The following is a 19,686-nucleotide window of genomic DNA, read 5'->3' on the forward strand; positions in this document are numbered from 1 at the left end:
TACAAGCAGCAAACAAAAACATGTACACACGCATCCACATTATTCCTTTCTCGCTCACTCTTGCCTCATCTCTTTCACTCCTCTCCAGACTTACTAACCCGGAACGGTTCCGATCTCGGCCTGTTTATCCGGACGAGGCAGCAGATGTCCGACAACCAGAAGCAGATCTCTGACGCCATTGCAGCAGCCAGCATTGTGACCAATGGGACAGGAGTGGAGAATGCATCACTAGGCGTCCTGGGATTGGCTATCCCTCAGCTCAATGACTTCCTAGTCAACTGTCAGAGAGAACACCTGAGTTATGATGAAATTCTCAGCATTATACAGGTGAGGGATCGAAGAGTGGATGATTTGCATTTAATCTAAAACACATGGATAGATAGTGAAGATGGAGGCCATATACTGTGTTTGGAAGTGGAGAGAAGGATGAGGAAATGCCTGATATAGATGTGTTAATTAAACAAATTAGAATAAATTAGAATAAAAGAAACATGAGACAAGGAAGGAAAAGGGCTGTTGATCAATAATATTAATGAATAGTTTCTTGTTTTCTCTTATAGAAATTTGAGCCCTCATCAAGCATGAGACAAATGGGTTGGATGTCATTTGAAGGCTTTGCAAGGTACAGTAAAAACATCATCATCATATAAGACTTAACAACAAGCTTTTGTCAAGATGGAAGGCATAAAAGAAATACTTCAATATACATGGCATATTACAAACACAATTAAAGAACAGACTAAATCAATATATTGAAAAGAAATTAAATTATATACTTACTGTATTAGAAAACAGCATATCCACACAAACTAATGCAGGTTTGCATGTACCGTACTTTCAAAAGAAAAAGAGGCTGTAGTCTTACCATTCCTGTCTCTTTACCAGGTACCTGATGGACAAGGAGAACTTTGCGTCTCGTAATGAGGAATCCCAGATGAACCCGGAGGAGCTTCAGTACCCTATGTCCTACTACTACATCGAATCTTCTCATAACACCTATCTGACTGGACACCAGCTGAAAGGAGAGTCCTCTGTTGAGCTTTACAGTCAGGTAAATCAGGCAATTACTTATTCAGGCCAATCTCAATAAGTGGTTAAATTCATTACCCAGCATTTTTAGATTTTTCTAATGTTTGTAATATTTTTTTAATGTTGATACTGTATTGTTTGATGGTTACGTAGGTGCTGCTTCAAGGATGTAGGAGCGTTGAATTGGACTGCTGGGATGGAGATGATGGCATGCCAGTTATCTACCATGGACACACACTCACCACAAAAATACCCTTTAAGGTTAGGACTGTATATGAATCATTTAATTCAGAAAAGACATGTCCATTGATTGAAAAGAAAAACAAACGATCGATCACTGGCTCTCCTTACCTTCCGCTCCCATGCCTTAACTATTGTACTGCTGTATGATGTATTCATTTTGACAAAAGTAGTCCAGGCAGAAATTCTGTTGATTCAGTAAAACAAAACAAATGTGAATTTTTAGAACATACTTCAGCCGACCTTAATTCACCAGCTGGTTACCCTTGAGGGTCATATCGATATTATTTATTTTATATAACCAAAGTTGGACCAAACAGAACCTTCAGACACCTGTATTTTATTTTAAGAGGCTGATTCAGTAAATCTCATTAGTATTGGTTTCCATAAAGAGTTTTATTGTCACATATTGGACTTGGAGCGCTGTGTCTAAGAATTTAATCTCTCCCATGATCCTCCAGGATGTGGTGGAAGCAATTAACCGGTGTGCATTCGTCAATTCTGACATGCCCGTCATCCTGTCCATAGAGAACCACTGCTCCCTTCCACAGCAACGCAAGATGGCTGAGATCTTCAAGGTATGTAAGCGGTTCAATCAGACTCTGCTAAAACCAATTACGTAACGCGCTGCGCAGAAATTCACAGGAACTACAGTAGCAACACATTATGTCCATTTCACATTACAACATCTAACTTTCATTATCAGGATCTATCATGTATGTTTTTCTGTGTGCGGTTAATTTGTTTCTAATGTTACTGGTATTAAATTTTATGGTTAGTGATTAGAATTTGTAATTGATAATGAGACAAAAAGTCTTTTGCCATTTATGTTTATAATGAATGTCAGATTAGGTCACATTACAAATCCCATAGCACCACCTTTTAAGCATGCAGCACTTAACTCCTAGGTGGTTTTAGAAAGTATTTCAGCAGAGCCCTGGTGAATATTTAGGGAATTACAATCACCTACACCTTCAAATAGTCTACAACCTCCACTTCTCCACTTAACTGCTTAACAGGTGCGAGTGTTTTCTTCAATGGTACTTGTAGCAGCACTTTTTGAGCAAGCATTTGTTTTCCTTGCCCAGTTTTTCTCAGCTGTACTGGGCATTTCCATTTGGCAGTCTCCCAGTTAGAGACTTGCTTTTCTAATCTTTAAGCCACAACTGTCCCCCATCTTTTTAGATTTATATACTCAAGGCCACACATTTCTGGGCACAACAGATACATCATGGAGTATCGTTATGCTTTCATCTAACTAAACTTCCCAGCATTCCACCCTCCCTGGAGACCAACTTGATAAAGATAACGAAAAATCTTTCATGTTCAGACAGCTCTTTGCCTCTGGCTAGCTTACATCACTGTGAGTTTGTTTATTTGCAGTGTTGTTTGTGTTGATAAAAGCACTTTCATTTTCTCTAGTTGAGGATTCCTCTACAACATTTGAGGTTTTCCTCTCCTCTTCCTAGTTGACATTACACACTGGTATATGTCTCACATTAGTGGACATCATTTATGGATGTCTATCTATCATGTTCAAATATTTATTCACTAGACGGTGATTGGGGAACGTCTCGTGACGCGCTTCCTCTTTGAAAGCGACTTCAGTGATGACCCTCACCTGCCGTCGCCGCTGCAGCTGCGAGGGAGGATCCTACTCAAGAACAAGAAGCTCAAGGCTCATCAGGCACCAGTGGACATCCTCAAACAGAAGGTTGAGAAAAGAGACAGACATACTGTCCACACAAACATAGAAATGCTTATATTAAATATAAATTTTACTATAAGCATTTCTTGTAAAGGGCATTCCAGGTAGCATTAGTGCATTGAATATTTAACACTTTTGATCGTTAGAGTGCTGTCACACATAAATAATAAATGCTCAAATATATCACACCATTCCCTCTCAGTTTACATAGCAAACATAACATAATGTACCTCAGTCTATACACTGTAGATTCTCTGCAGATAAGAGGTTGCCTATTTCCGGAAATGGATACAGATAATACAACCTTCAGTTACAGATATATCTTTGTAAATATTAGTCCACCTCTACATCTGCACTTACTCTCTCTTTCTAACATATGCTCTGTCTCTCTGTACCTCTCAAGCTTTCTGTCTTTGACAGTATTTTTAATCTCTCACAGGCTCACCAGCTGGCCCACCTGCAGGCCCAGGCTAGCAACGGGTCGCCAGGGGTTACTCTGTCTGGAAACCATGCCAATGAGGAAGAGGAAGAGGAAGAAGACGAATACGACTACGACTATGAGTCTTTATCAGATGGTAAAGAGATTTTTAATGGAGTTTGTGATTGGGGGAAGGAAAACACTTTGAAAGCACAAAACAAACAAAATCAAAAAACTAAGGACCTACAAGTTTACCTTTACCCGTTTACCCGAGTTAAAACATCACATAGATTACATGTAGATTCTCCTGTTGTAACCTTTGAATCGGTTTCTATTCACACCTTTATCTTGTCTATCTCCTTTTTAACACTTGAAGACTCTCTTTAAGTTGACACTCTATTCTCACTCCCTTCCTTTCCTATTTTATTTTGCCTGTTTTCCACTTAGCTGATGTCCTCACAGCCTCTACTGCCTCGTATGGCCTGGAAGGTAAATTCACAGCTCTGTTGCGCCTCTCTATGCATGAGTGTTTCACTCTAAATTTGTTATGCAGTGGTAGCTGGAGTGTATTACAACATCTAACACTTTGTAGTATCCTCATTAGTATCTTTATATTAGCACTTAAAGTGCTGCATTTAGATATTGACCCTGCGGTTTTTAGTTTTTTGGGGAAATAATGGTCTATAGATAGAAATTTACTTGCTGTGGTTGTCTACCACTGCAGAATAATTAAAGGAAACACTGGTGTGTAGAATTGCGGAAGCGATCTGCATCATTGCTGTAGACTGATTCTTGTCTGTGCCCACATGAAGCTGCCAGCTTTCTGCTTTTTGTATGGACAAAGTCAGTTCATGTTCTGCTACACTGTAGCTACCCCGCATGGTAACCAGCACTTCAAATTTCAACCATTACAGAACACAATAAAAATGTAATTAAATCTGTTTTATAGTAAAATGATACAGGGTGATTTGTTTTTTGACGAGACTGAGGACTAATTCATGGGCACTGAGGGCTTGTTTGGCAAGCCATCCTCCCCCACTGAACAGCATGGCTAATAAAATAAAAAAATCATTTGGAAAGGACGCCGCTGTCTTTTTCAGAATTTTGACAACAGTTTAGAAGTTAATACAAGTTTACCTCTACTTTGTAATCATTCTAATTCATAATAGACTTAGAATCTGAATAAGATACTATCCAAACATATGTTTAGCACTACTGGATCATACAGTAAATGGTTGGCAACATCAGGAGTGTTTGTTATGATGTACACTTATTTTATCACTGTTATATAATTGCTATAATATGACTAGCGCCCTTAACTGCCAGCTTGCTACCATAATTTCTAATGTGCCGTGTGCCAATGGAAGTGACATTATTAAAATGCAGTCTGAGCATCCATCATCCAAAATTACTTATCTTCTAATTAAATTCACTCACTGTGAACACTTTGTTTAGAGTAACGTGGATATAGTTTTTGTAGTACTTGTGGTGTAAGCTTGTGTTGTTTTTGTGTGTGTCTTGCTTGTGTTTGGCCTGCTTGTCGCATCCTAATTTACGATGCAAGAACACTGTTGATCCGCTTACAGTACCAGAGGAATTGCCCTGATATGTAAAATGCGGTGCAGAGTCAGGGCAGGGTCGGACTGCACTGTCTAGCTCTGTATTGATTGTCCTTTAGAAATACGTAATTATGAATGAAAAAAAACTACGTTCTATTCATCTCAGTCAGTGTTTTAACTGTACGTTGTCTGAATGCTTCCTTTTTCTCCCACAAACATATCACCTCCCTTCTTCTTCGTCCCCCCCCTGTACTGTATTTGTCAGTGACCTCGCCAGTGGCTGGGCAGGCTCATCAGGGAAACAAAACAAAGCCATCTGGTTTCTCAGGCCCTACGCTGCCCCCACACCAAACAACAGACCAGGGGAAACTACCCTGTCCCGGTCCCACTCCCAGCACTACTTTCTCCTAATCCCTGCCCTCTGCTTGTCCCTGTCGGAAAAACTTGCCAGTCATGAACCTTTCAAAAAATATTTCTCTTATCTAAACCTCATAGTGTGATTCAGTTTGGCTACTTTACCACTTTTGCAAACCCATTTGCCGTGAAATATTAACCTACCAGTCAGCTACATCCTTACTTAATAAACCTCCTTCCACCCTTGACTGTTTCCATTTTACCTTACATGCTTAGTACTCAACATCAGCTGGCCCAGTGAATACAAACACTTGAGTACTAAGGAGCCAAGTTGCCACCGTCCACAGCTTAACAATAACTCCCTTCTTGTTACAGTCTGGTCTAACTCATTTCTCTGGCTACTGTCTACAAGATGACAGTCAGGGTCAACTCTATTCAAAGGAAAAGATTCCAAAAGTCAGGAATTAAACAAGTTTTCTGAGATGAAAAGCGTTTTCAAACTGATATGTTTCTTTTTTTTCTGGTTTTGGCTACGGTGAATGTGTAGGAGGAATGAGAGCAAAGGCAAGAACCCCCTACTGTAGCTCCTGTTTACAGTTGATAGATATTGCTTTGAGTGTCAGTGAGGAGAGGTCATCGTGACCTTTTGCTCGGGAACATGAGTTCTGCAAGTAGTCAGGGATGTGGATTCCACTAATTATAGATAACGGCTGATAGTTTCATAATTACTGTATGCTGTGATTGTTCCCACTTGCTTCAACATTTCCTCCTATTTGAGATGGATGGGATACAGACAATCTACAATTACAAAATGAAAGTCCTCTAGAAGACTAATTAAATAAAAAAATAAACACCAAGAAACACTCTAAACATGGTTGTGGTTTTACTGTATTCATCACATGTCATCAGCCTGTTTAGTAAGTTACCATAACCCAATTTTAGGTTAGTTAGGTTTTCTCTGTCAAAACCCATTCTACTACATTTGCTCATACACGTATTTCCACCAGGGTGCTGCTAAGTACAACCATAACAATTTACAGCGAACAAAGGCTTCGGTTGGTGTGAAACCCAGGTATTAGCTGCTTTAATAATATTCATTGTATTGTCTTCTGTACATAGATAACATCCTGGATGACAAGCCGGAAGGGAAGAGCTCAGTGGACAAAGAAGAGCAACCTGTTGATGAAATACCCAAGCGGATGAAGAAGGTTGACAGCACTACGCAAAGCAAAGGAAAGGTAGGGGAATATTAAACTGGCATAAGTGCAGCAACAAATATATATTTTGTGTTTACAGTGAATCATAGTTTACAAAATTCCCAAGAAAAGCCTTGATGGAAAGTATAAAAAAAGCCTCTGGAAAGATCAGTGGGAATCCCCCTCTGTAGCTAATAGGTGCTTATGGGTATTTTAGCTGTTTGAGGTCAAGCCAACGCTTATTAGCCTTTTTTGGGTTTTTTTTTTTTTTTACTCAACTGTTTTTTTTTTTTGGTTAGATAGCATCAAAAACATACAAATATGTCCAAGTAAACAGGAATAGACAAAAAAAAGAATAAACATGCTTTATTACATTTGCTGACGATGTTAAAGTATATAATTTGGATCGAAGCAAAATGGTGAGTTTTTACCCATGCAAGTATTTTTGTCCCTGCTTCTGTTCAAGCTCAGCCTCTGTTTCCAGTAGTACATCACTGTCTCTTCAAGTAAAATGTTAACAGCATTCTCCCTGTCCTGTGTCTGCTTGCACCTGTAGGTGTTTGACATGGAGCTGGGCGAGGAGTTTTACCTTCCTCAGAACAAGAAGGAGAGTCGACAGATCGCCCAGGAGCTGTCCGACCTTGTCATCTACTGCCAGGCTGTGAAATTCCCTGGTAAGGAATATTTAATCATTCTGTCTCTTTGTCAAACACAGCTCTTCCTCTTATTTCACTCCTCATTTTAAGATATTTCTGAGTAGTTTCTCCTTTATTCCTTCTCTCCTGCACACTGACATCCTCGCCTGTAGGGTTATTTTCCCAGTGAGAAGTGATTTATTCTCCATCAAAATCGTTTTCCACTCTCTCCTCTTTTTCTCTTGACATGATTTCATTTTCATTATCTCCTTATGTTTTGTCCCACTGTAATCCACTCGTGTTATATTTAAGAGGTCAAACCGCTCCCCATGTTTCTGAATATTTTTCATTGCAAGATATTTAATATCCCTGTGTTACACTTCATTCCTCTCCCACAGAGGACACCCACTAAGATGATGAATCCCTTTTTCCCCATGGGAAAGATACGGTTACTTTATTGTGCTGTCAGTCCCAAAACAGCACAACTGTGCAGCAGGAAGATTTTTTGGGAGCGTCCTGGTGACTGCATTGATGAAGCTTTTGTGTGTAATTGCAATGTCCCATGTTCAGATGTCTCATCTTTCTGTCAGTTTTGTCTGTCAGTCAAAAAATTAAAACGGTTGAAATGAAAAGAAAAAAAAAAACGTAGCTCTTCAGAATCAGGGTTAGATTTAGTTGTAGTTTTAAGCGGTTCATGAAGTCATAAACGTTTTCCCATCCATATTCATTCCATTCTACCATTTATCTAAAATATTTCTTTTTGTCCCTTAAACATCATCCTCTTATCTCCTTTTTCCTCTCTCAAGTGTCCTCTTCTCTGCTTGTCTCCTCTTTTCTTTTACATGACATTTGGCCTTATAAACCGGCTTGTGTTTCCACTGGTATTTTATTTGTTTACTGTTTCCAGGGACCTGAGATCTGAGAAAGAGAAAAAAAAGGGCAAATGGTCCGAGTCAGACAGACAGCAGACTAGTCCCTCTCTCTGTCTTGTCTGAAGTGATTTCACAAAGACATGATACTTCTAGAAATTTGTGTACAAACACTTAAATGATGTTATTGTATCTTAACAATACTCAATATTCATAAACTGCATGACATGATTTTTTTTAAATCTCAAATATTTGTTATAAAAGGTGACAGACTTGACACCAAATAGCTCAAGATTAGCAGTATTTAAATGTGCTACATGCAGCACCTTTACATTAATAAATCATTGATTTTGAGGCAGTAGTTTAATTACCATATAAAAACAAACAAACGAACAAAAGTTGCCAAGACGATTCGTTGCCTCTATCGCTGAAAAAATAAGAGCCAAAGGAGAATTTGTTTGAATAGCAAAAAACGTTATTTTTTGCAAGCTGTACAAATAATACAGCACTTAAGTCCATTAATATTATTCAAAACTGCATCCACCAAGACTGCCAACAACATTTTTCTCACTGAAACAAATGTTTTTGGAGTGACGCCTGAGAGTGAGCAGAACAACATCCTCTTTATAAAAAAAAAGTGACAGCGTTTAAAATGGTTTCTGATTTTTGAGTGGCAAATTGGGAATTGGGAAGGAGAGATAGTAATGTCATCATTGTGGTGTCTCCAGTATGTCTGTGTTGCGTATTGACCACTCTCCTCTGATTGCCTCTTGTGTGTGGGAACCCAGGCCTGTCCACACTGTCTCCGACAGGCTCTGGCAGAGGGAAGGACCGGGGAAAAAGCAGGAAGTCCATATTTGGCACAGCTCCTGCTCGCTGCAGTGCAACGGGGGAGGTCACGACCCAGAGCCGCACCCCTGGGAAAGGTACGCAGGGCCAAGGGGTGGTTATGGTTAGTATGAGTGTCAGCATGTAAAAAAGGAAGGAATAAAAATTTAACGATGAAAAAAGCATCGAAGTAGACTAAAAAGTGCAGATTGATGTGGAGAATTTGATCGGACAAGAAGCTAAAATACTTAAAAAAACAGGTTAAACAAAGTATACATTCAGTATGAATATAGACTTAGTTCTTCCTGTTGCTGCCAGGAAAGCATGTTGTTTTTAACCTCTTCCACTCCCCCTCTCCTACCATAGATACATTTTTGTCTTTTTTAGGGGGGGACAGGGGATCTTTAGGGGGAGATAGCAGGTCAGCAGTATATGCAACATAGAAGTGATGTACATCATCTGAAAGCTGGGAACCCGAAGATTAATCTGAGATGCAGCTCAGCAGTGTGTGACAATTTTTTCTAGTCATGAATCTGTAATGAACATTGGGTTTTGGTTAGGCGCCTATTCAAATGTTGAAAGTTTTAAGTGCATAAGGGCTTAGAACATTATGATGGAAGTACATGATGGCCATTCCCATACTTAAATAAATTGTTGCAGCAATTTTTGGGTTGATAGCATTTGGGTTGATAGCCAAATTTAACCATTTTGACCACTAGAGAATTGATAAAAATGGTCAAAAATCCCTCCAAAATACCGCATTAACATACCAAGACCTTGAGGAACACCATAGAAAAAATCATGCTGTGATTTGATCTGTAGTTTGTGGTTGTAAAGTTTGATGAGGCTGTGATTATCCTAGAGGTCACAATAGGTCATTTTATACAGTGAGGTCAAGTTAGCCCGACAAGCTAGCATGACATGGTTGGTACCAATGGATGCCTTAGGTCGTCTAGTTTCATATGATACCAGAAACTTTAAAACTGAGCCTGCTACAGCCTTTGAAAGATGGTAATGTCAGCCGAGGATGCCGGCATCTGTGGGGAGTTTGAGGTTAAGGAATTTCAGGGCCTTTAAAATGTTCCTCTGTCTTCACTCTAGGTGGCACCGAGCGGCTAAGCTGGGAGGAGCAGCAGACGTCTCCTGTCCTCAATCCCCCCACCTCACTCAGCGCCATCATCCGCACGCCCAAGTGCTACCACATCTCCTCCGTCAACGAGAATGCCGCCAAGCGCCTTTGCCGACGCTACTCTCAGAAGCTGATCCAGCACACGGTGTGCCAGCTGCTCAGGACATACCCGGCAGCCACCAGGATAGACTCAACAAACCCGAATCCTCTGCTTTTCTGGCTTCATGGAATTCAGCTGGTGGCCCTCAACTATCAGACTGATGGTGAGGACGAAGTGGAGAAGTGGTTTTTTCTCTTTGAATGCAAGGGAGCACACTCTCTTCTTTTTCTTCTCTTCTTTAGTTTAGTTTAGTTTCCCCATTTGGAATCTAAGTTTACTAAACATGATCACCCAGTTGTGCGCAAGAAGACACTTACATGCACACAGACATGCAAGTTTTTTTTTACTGAGTGCTCCTCCAGATTGGTTGATCTGCATCAGAGTAAACAACCCAAAACAATTCAAATGGACCAAACAGGGAGAATCACTGCAGCAACAATACACAACCTTTGGTCTGTCTTTGGTTATAGTGGTATAAAATTGACTCACGTTAATATTATCTTGTATCAATATCTTCCTTCTTTCCTAGATCTACCCATGCAGTTGAACACAGCATTGTTCGAGGCCAACGGCGGCTGTGGTTATGTGCTGAAGCCGGTGGTGCTGTGGGACCGTAGCTGTCCGCTCTATCGACAGTTCTGTCCAATGGAGAGGGATGTGGAGAAAATGAGCCCCGCTGTCTATTCCATCACTGTGAGTTAAGATGACTAATAGAACAGAGTGAATGTTCAGTCAGAATCCACAATAGTTTTCTTTCTGCACTCTCATTCTCACTCTGTGTGATCCACTTCTTTAGATTTCTGACTATTTACGTATTTTATTACTTACCTCTTTGGCCTGTTTGCTATCCATCACCTACATACCTACAATACCTAATGACTGTTATGACTGAACACTCAAGCACATACACGCCTCTTAAGTACTCATATTAGGTCCATTAAGGTGTGTTTGGACAGTTTTATTGTAAAATGATCTGTATGTGCTTTCATTATTTGACAGTCATGAAGGCCACCCAGTTAATTCTCCATATACCAGTGAATGAGAACCAGCTATGCATTGCAATATGTCCATACTTAGTCTGAAAATCCCCCCTTGTCTCCAGTGACTGCATTTATTTTTCTGTCAGTCCTTTTCATCACTTTCTGTCACTCATTGCACATTACTTGTGGAACTCTAGTCAGGTTAAAAGCCTGAATGTTTCTGTACCAAATTGATGGTTATGAAGATCAAACGACACATCACTTAGTGCCAGTCTACATTTTGTTGACATAAAGTTCTTATTGCTGTTTGTAGGTCTGTCATGAAGGTATGTAATAATCTGAGTAAATAACAGCATGAATTGAATGATTTGAACTGTTTAGGTATAGATTTTCTGCATACATACACTCAGAGACATCATGAACACTCATCTGGTAAAGCGAGCAGTATAAACAGAGGCATGATCTAATACTCATAAAACGCTGTGTGTCTGTGTGAGAGAGAAACAGACAGAAGGAGACTGACAGAAGGTGAAATAGAGTCTCTGTTGGCAAGTCAGAGTGACTTCACTGACTGTTGTTTGGCCTCTCCGACCTGCTTAGGTTTTTATCAAATGGACTGAAAATAAGTTTGATTAAGAGACCATGGAATAAAAACAAAAAAAAAAACAACATGATTATCGTTGCTCATTAATCATATCGCACCTCTTTTCCTTTTTCTCAGATTGTGTCTGGTCAGAACGTTTGTCCCGGCAACAGCGCAGGCAGCCCCTGCATTGAGGTGGACGTTCTGGGCATGCCCATCGACAGCTGTCACTTCCGCACCAAGCCCATCCACCGCAACACTCTCAACCCCATGTGGAGTGAGCACTTTCAGTTCACCGTGCACTTTGAAGAGATGTGCTTCCTGCGCGTCGCCGTGGTGGAAAACAACAGTTCCCAGACTACTGCTCAGAGAACTCTGCCTCTGAAGGCCCTCAAATCAGGTAAGAGCCTCAGATACAGCAGATTTACTCAAACTTGAAAGCACAAACCCTAGTTTTGGATTAGTAGTAGTATTGGATTATGTGCGGTCAAAATACTTAAGATTTGTTGTGTGTGTGTTTCAGGTTACAGACATGTCCAGTTGAGGACGCAGCATAATGAGTCACTTGAAGTGTCCAGTTTATTTATCTTCAGCCGTAGAACAGAGGAAGGTCCAACAGGGGGCGCTACTCAATCTTCCCTGGTAAGACTTAGTTCAGGATTGCAGGCGTTGGAGGCACATTTGATACTTTGTCTCCACCATACACTGAGAACCTGTAAACCTTAATCGCACTGGCTTTTATGATATTGTAAATACAGTAGATAAAATTCAAGAATATTCAAAGTAATCATAATCTAAAGATAGAAGTAATTTGCATCCTGGTTGCACCATGAGCAATATCATTACTTTGGAACTTTCGCTCACACTTTCTAGGGAAAAAGCAAGATAGACTGTTTAATAAAGCAGACATGATGATATAATAATGATGTTTTATAATAACCTACTGCCTTGTATCCCTTCTTCTGTCCACATAGCTGTTCAGTTCAGAGGAGAAACATACATCCCAGCAGCACAGGGTAACAGTGCATGGAGCTCCTGGTCCTGAGCCCTTCACGGTGTTCTGCATTACGGCACAGACCACCACCAAACAACTGCTGGACATGGTTAGTAGTTTAAAAATAAAGATTTACAATGCTTGAATCATGTGATAGCAACCCAAGCAGAGGACAGTCTCACACACACAAGATTTAATTCTGTCATATGTACTTTTTTCCCTCCGCAGATTGTACCATCTGAAGGAAACCCGTCGGAGTACTTCCTGTGCGAGGAGAAGGTCCCTCTGTTGAAGGAGCGCAGCGAGGTGAAGCGCTGTGCTCAGCATCGCCCCCTAGCGCCTGAGGAGGAGGTGGTCAGACTGGTCAGCAGCTGGAACACTGAGGAGGGATATGTGGGAAGGATCTGCCTCAAAACAAGAGAGGAGGTACGTACAGAGCTCTTCTGACACATTTGGTAGATTCATCTAAATTTATACTGAGCTCTTATCTTATTTAGGACAGTTTATAGTAGCATCAATATTGTTTGTTAAACATAACATAACTGTAAGTAGGCTAAATCAATCATGAAACTCATTACTGCTACAAAAAACACTTCATACAAACTTATGTGGCATATTATGTGAACTATGGCTCCACCCTGTGGTTGTCTTACACAAAAGACATTCTGCTGTTGTAGTTGTGCTATAAACACTCTTACTTAAAGGTAGAAATGGTCTCAAGTTGGTGAGCAGTGTGGAAAGACTAGTTGCATGCACCACAGATTTTAAATATTTTCTTGACTTTGTAGAAAACCATAAAATAACTCAACCACACACTGTTTTTCAACTCCTGCCATGAGCTTATTTTTCTAGCTTTGGTGCCGCTTCAACATATTTTTAACGTTACTGTGTGGTTTTATTTTCGCAGAACTTAAATGAGAAGAACACAGTGCAGGAGGGGGAGGAGGAGGTGACTGTGGGAGGAAGAGAAGGCGGTGGAGGAGGGGGAGTAGGAGAGGAAGATATGTTCTTCGTCCAGGTCCATGAAGTTTCACCAGAACAGCCTCACACTGTGATCAAGGCCCCGCGCTACAGCACCGCACAGGACATCATACAGCAGGTGAGGAGATTCAAGGAAGCTCGGTCTTTACCAGATAAAATGATTGAAGTCGGTTTGAGGATTCGAAACTAGTTGCCAAACTTTTCTCTCACTCTCTCTCTCTCTCTGTCCTGGCTAGACTCTGACAAAGGCCAAGTATTCCTACACCATCCTAGCTAATCCCAACCCATGTGACTACGTCCTGATGGAGGAAGTGACCAAGGACGCTGGCTCTAAGAAGTCCTCCACAGCTAAACCCCTTCAGCGGGTGCTGATGGATCACGAGTGTGTCTTTCAAGCTCAGAGCCGCTGGCGGGGCGCGGGAAAGTTCATTCTTAAATTCAAAGAGCAGGTACAGTAGCGCCTAACACGGTAACTGATTTTCAAAGGTAGAGACTTATTTTCATTGTGTAAGACAGTGTTGACATACGTGTACGTGTTCTAACACTTGTGACCTTTGTATGTGCTTGCAAGAATGGTGCCATGGAAAGTTTCTCTAACATGCTGTTCCTTCACATCTCAATAATTATCTTATGTGCATGTTATTGTATTTTAACATGTACATGATGGCTTGTATGTGCTTTTAACTTGTCGTTGCTGTCCTTGTTTGTAACATGTTATGTGTGCTTTGCTGCCCTGTGTATGTTTTTGTAATTAACTTGTCTGGTACTAATGTTTTTATATGTTGTATGTCTGTCATTATTTATTTTATTTATTCATCATCCTTTTACACCCGAGGCCTTTTGTGATGACATGTTTGCAAATAAGAATGCTCTGTAAAATGACCTGCCTCGTTGAATAAAGGTTAAATCATTCTGAAGTTCTGTTTATGTTTTTGTTTATATATCAGAGTGGTTGGGGAAAAGGACAAATATACCATGACAAAACAGAAAAAAAAAAAACATTGAAGCAGATTACTTCTTGTGTACAAAAAAAGAAATCGACAATACAAATTTAGAAAGAAAGTGTTAAATGTATAGTTGTTTATCCTGCTATCTTTCTCACTAAAGTAAAGAGATAAAAAATACTCAAAACTTACATGGTTCTCATGCATTTCTATAACAAGAATCTCTGCTTCCAGGTGGTGCGGGAGGACAAAAAGAAAGTAATTTCATTCGCCAGCGAGCTCAAGAAGCTGACCAGCCGCAGCCGCAGCATGACAGCTGGCGGCGGTGGCGGTGGCATGGATGGTCCTGCCCAGAGTAAGGATGATAGAGCTGCATGCTGTGTGGCTCTGACAGAGCTCCAGGAGTGAGGCTCACACTCTGCCTGCTGTCTGTGCATGGAAAGGCAACAGAGGTACCGTACCGTATGTTGTCTCTAACATCACCGTTAGAAAAGGAGCACTCTGTTAAACGTAACAATTGAAAGACATAAAATAGTACATTGCGTGTTGCTTTTCTCAATACTAATTGGGCGAGGAGGTTATGAATAGAATTGATTCAGATTGTGATGTTATTTACCATGAAAGTACAATGGAAAAAACTAGAATTGTGTAGAATTAAATTACCTAAAAATCAAGCTCTGAGTCATGGGCAGGAGGTGAGAAATAGTGCTGGCCAGAGTAGCAGCATGTAACAAGGTCGGCAGTTATACTTATTTTTCATAAAAGTAGGAAAATACCCTCCTTTTAGCACCTCATGGAAAAGAACTTTGAAGTAAATTAATCACAATTATAGACTACGCTACAAAGAAGGGTAATTTTAGGCTGAATGGCTGTTGGTAGCATTTGTCAGCTACGGCATAAAATAGGTCAGGCATTCAGTACTTCAGTACTTTGATATGTGACTTTCAATTTCAAGCAACAGGAGACATATAACAGAGCTCCAAAGAGGCAAACTCATCCGTCACAAAACGACAAGTGAATCTGGGGAAATTCAAGACAACAAATGCTAAAAACAGCTAGAATGCAACCCCAGTATGACCCGTGTTTGTAGCAGCGTACACCAGAGTTTGAGTTGTTTATATTAGTCTGTCCACCCCCGTATATCCTAACATTATATTTCCATCAACATTTCAGCTGTTGTATAACACACATTATACAACAGTCTAACTTTGCAGTGTGGAAACAGTTCATGGTTGTTAGTTATGAAGTGGTGTGTTGTGTCTTTGCTGCATCAATCTAGTACCTCTGGTTTACTTTATATTCAGTTTACATTAGAAATTTAAATTAAAAGATATCTAAAATAGAAAAAAATGAAAATAAATCCTATCTCTTCCACAGGGTATCTGTCTGCAGCCGCAGGTCTGAAGGTGTGGGTGGCAGAGGGCAGGGTGGGGGCAGGAAGGCTCCTACAGGCCTCCTCTTCCTACTCTTCCTCCTCCTCTTGGGGGCACCTCCGACCGGACCACCTCCCCACCTTCTCTCTCACCCCGCCAGCCTGGACGCTTCACCTCCTTAGGAACTGGAAGACCCACAAATGAAATCCAGAGAGGGGGATTTTGCGTCGACTACTTCTAAACTCGGAGGATTCCCCTTTCCAAGAGAGGCGAGGCGTTTCAAGCGAGGGTCCTACGCGTTGTGGACTTCTGGGATACGCTCCTCTCCAAGTCTTGAAGGAGCGTGATCCTGTCCTTGTGTTAGTTGAGAAGGTGGTGGACAGGCCCGAGCCTCATTCATGGGTTAGGTGACAAGTGTTCAGCCCTTCGCTCGGTTGAATGATGGACGGGAGTTTTCGGATTTACTGACCCGGCCTCACTTTTAGAGCAGTGACGGTCATGTGGGCAGGTAGCTCCGGCTCCTTTTGGTTTATTGGTTGTAGTCTGGCTCCATAGAGAGTCCAGATTACCAGGGGCAGCTGATTTTGTTGAAGCCATTTGGGATGTGATGAGGGACTCAAAAGCAGAGAAGTAATTATCCCATAACCAAGAAAACATACAACTAAACCACATCCTTGAGTCACACTGTGTCAGTTTTTTATCTCCCAAAAATGCACCAAAAGATAGGTGGGACGGCTGCAATATGACCTCTGGATTGGTTTAGTGAACCTCAAACTATTTTGAATTTAATATGCCTTTTGTTTTTCAAGGAAAAATCAAAAATGGCTGCACAAAAGATTAGATGGCCTGCATCCTTGTGTAGGCTACAGTTTGATATTACAAGAGTGTAGCATATATTTGATTGAAAGCAGCCATTCAATGCAAACTACTCCCCTTTTCTGGTGTCACACAGAGAAAGCACACAGCAGATGGAGGGAGATCTGCTAGCAAAAATGGAAGGAGAGATGTAGGAGAGTACGAGGATTGATGGGGTGAAACAGTATTCTTCTCTTTCTCAGGTATGGGCTCTTTTGGCTGAGGGCATTGTGAAGGAGGCTGACAAGCTGGCTTGTTTGGTTCTTACTGTTCCAGTTTCACAGTACTGTAAGGGCACATTTTGGGCAGTGCAGATGGGCAACACTCCCAGGAAGAGTCAACAAAGTGAGACATGTTCTGTAATGGAAGCATCAGTGCTTTAGGCTACTTCTTGGACACTATTGTCTCTGCCCTAAAAGTGACAATACATTAACAGCATTTTAAGTCGCACAGGGGCAACCGTGGCACAACTTTATATCACAATTGTTGGTAAAGTTGCCCTTCTACTGTTGCCTTAAAATGTTGCAACACTGCCATTAAATTTAGGTAATTTTGTAGCTGTATCTGTGAGGATGTTCTGTAGCTCGTTTCAGTAAGGATTTTAGTTCTGTCATCATTGTCCACAAATAATTATGAGGTGTACTGGCATCTTACTTAGCCAGAAAAAAATACATGAAAAATAATCCAAATATTACACATTACAAGCTTTAGTTAATAAATAGGCCTTCAGTGATTGAATGCTAACAGTGACAACAAGCCATTTTACCTAAACTGACAAAAACTTTCCTCTCAATGTAACAAGGACCAGATGAAGATAAATGACTAAACCTTAACATGTTAAAGTATTTCCTCTTTTTCTTTTTGAATGGAACCGTGATGATTTTAGCACTAAGATCCTTCAGAGAAACACAGCCTGATCTTCTTCAAACGGCATTTTGCACATTTTTCCCCTTTTCTTGTTATATTTAGTGTTTTTGTGTTAATGTCTGTTTAATGACAGAGAGACTTGATTGCCACGAGATGGTCAAAAATTGTTTTTTTTATTATGATCATCATATTTATTACTTTACATTTCAGCCTAGTTGTGAATTTAGATTTGAGGAAAGCACATAAAACATTGTTCGGATGGGGTTTTAACTGTTTGTTAAAGTTTAATGGAAATTTACTCCGAGCCCAAACTTGAAATTCCACAAATTATTTGTAACAGCATGAATTGTGAATGAATGAATTTCATTTCAGTTTATTGGCGTAGACTTTCTGACCTTGATTTTGAATACAGTATCTGTATAGATTTAGTAGTATTGATTGTCATTGATAATCATTATAGACTTTAGGCTTTTCTTTATTTCAACTTGTCATTTCAAATTTCTTTCAGAATGTACTTTAACTTGATATAATTTGGGGCCACTTTCCCCTCTTTTTTTGTTTTGATGTGTACTATTTCCACATTTTTATAATTTTTTTTTTCCAGTAATATGTAGATCTCATCCCTATTGAAGTTACACTGAGGAACCCACTATTGATGATCCGTTATTGTTAAACTCAGTTGCTCTCAAGACATGATAAGAAGGCCTCCTGACACATTAATAGAGCACACAGTTTCCTGTGACAACATAACATTACAGCTACAAAATGAAAATATTTTTGTTTTTCCCTGATCAAATCAGGTTTGTGTTCTGAAGCTACTCCTGCTACAACAATGCTAATCAAAATTGCAACACATAAGTTGGAATTGGCAGACTGAAATAGGGCGTTATGGCGTTTCCAACTGTGCTAGTGCCAAGTAATGTTTGAGTTTTAGTGCAATAGTTAAATTCTGTCACTTCAACCCTTTTTTATGTGTTCTACCTACTTTACTTTTAATCCCTGTCCTTGAATTGTTAAAATTTGTCAAAATTAATATCATTCATGCACAATTATTATCTTTTGCCAGGATGACACTTAAAGCTAATGGACATTACAGTAAGATGGATCAGGCTGTGATCCCAGAAAACACAACTCTGTGTAAATGTGTAATTAGGTTGATAGTCACTGCAATCCTTTTATCTATTCAGGCTTCTGTTTTTATAAATGAAACCTAGAGAATTATGTAATTATGCAAAACAAAAATATAACAATCCATAAACAGGTGACTAGTTCTAACTACCACCCTGGATATCCACTAAGATAACAGCGTGAAATCCACTCTGACTCTAGACAGGAAGGGACATTTTCTGTGAAATTGTAAATCTATCAGTAAGTGAATCTTCCTTCAGGCGGAGCTGTTTTCCTTTTTTTCCTTCTTTCTAACCTGTAGACCTCATTTCTGAATGTAACATTTCTTAACATGTTGAACCTGAGACAAATGTGTGTTTGGATGTTATTTATTTTAATGTGAAGCCCTGGTTGGCATTTAACTGTTTATGTATTATTTCCTGTAAGTAGTTTTAATTGTTTTTTTTATTTATTTCAATATGTGAGAGGATGAACTCTACTGCCCTAACTTTACTCAAACTTATTTAGTAAATAAATATTTTACTTTATGTGTAAAATATTCAGTATAGTATTCATATTTCTGGCATGTTATCCTGCAGTACAGAGCAGCGTCTTTTAATGCCTTTTGTGAGTTTTCATGAATGTGGACAAAAAGCTGACAATTTAACATTTTTAAAAAAGATTTTGGTGTATTCATTATATCCACTGAATATGACATATGTGTTTGCTGACTGTGGGCTATGTTTAGTCTTTAGCTCTGTCATTTCCATAAAATGTGCATTATACCCTTTAAAATTCACTACCCATGTTAAGATGTGACTGTCAAGCGAACAGTTCTCTATTTATTTGAATTTTTAAATGGATGAAAATTTGTGAATTTGTCATATAGCAGAATCACAATAAAAATACAAATACTTAACTCTGTTGCATATCTGAG

General features: G+C 39.8%; 1 protein-coding gene across 6 annotated transcripts in view; it reads left to right on the forward strand.

The window, feature by feature from the left end:
• plce1 (phospholipase C, epsilon 1) overlaps positions 1-19,668 on the forward strand; it is an 86,811-nt gene extending 67,143 nt beyond the window's left edge. For 3 of the 6 annotated variants that reach the window (XM_067577112.1, XM_067577116.1, XM_067577117.1), the window contains 21 exons: positions 89-327; positions 561-622; positions 886-1,051; positions 1,183-1,290; positions 1,731-1,847; positions 2,825-2,983; positions 3,417-3,552; positions 3,843-3,884; positions 6,428-6,546; positions 7,061-7,178; positions 8,797-8,934; positions 9,938-10,228; positions 10,595-10,758; positions 11,767-12,028; positions 12,152-12,270; positions 12,603-12,731; positions 12,851-13,048; positions 13,530-13,721; positions 13,840-14,052; positions 14,782-14,902; positions 15,925-19,668. In XM_067577112.1, the coding sequence (XP_067433213.1) occupies positions 89-327; positions 561-622; positions 886-1,051; positions 1,183-1,290; positions 1,731-1,847; positions 2,825-2,983; positions 3,417-3,552; positions 3,843-3,884; positions 6,428-6,546; positions 7,061-7,178; positions 8,797-8,934; positions 9,938-10,228; positions 10,595-10,758; positions 11,767-12,028; positions 12,152-12,270; positions 12,603-12,731; positions 12,851-13,048; positions 13,530-13,721; positions 13,840-14,052; positions 14,782-14,902; positions 15,925-16,124 (3,293 nt within the window). In that variant the 3' untranslated portion in view covers positions 16,125-19,668. Of the gene's footprint in view, positions 1-88; positions 328-560; positions 623-885; positions 1,052-1,182; positions 1,291-1,730; positions 1,848-2,824; positions 2,984-3,416; positions 3,553-3,842; positions 3,885-6,427; positions 6,547-7,060; positions 7,179-8,796; positions 8,935-9,937; positions 10,229-10,594; positions 10,759-11,766; positions 12,029-12,151; positions 12,271-12,602; positions 12,732-12,850; positions 13,049-13,529; positions 13,722-13,839; positions 14,053-14,781; positions 15,000-15,924 lie in introns of all 6 variants that reach the window. The other 3 variants (XM_067577115.1, XM_067577114.1, XM_067577118.1) reach the window with 3 other exon arrangements.
• The last annotated feature ends 18 nt before the right edge of the window (positions 19,669-19,686 follow it).

Source organism: Thunnus thynnus, chromosome 20 (assembly GCF_963924715.1).
Source record: "Thunnus thynnus chromosome 20, fThuThy2.1, whole genome shotgun sequence".
NCBI classification, from domain to species: domain Eukaryota; kingdom Metazoa; phylum Chordata; class Actinopteri; order Scombriformes; family Scombridae; genus Thunnus; species Thunnus thynnus.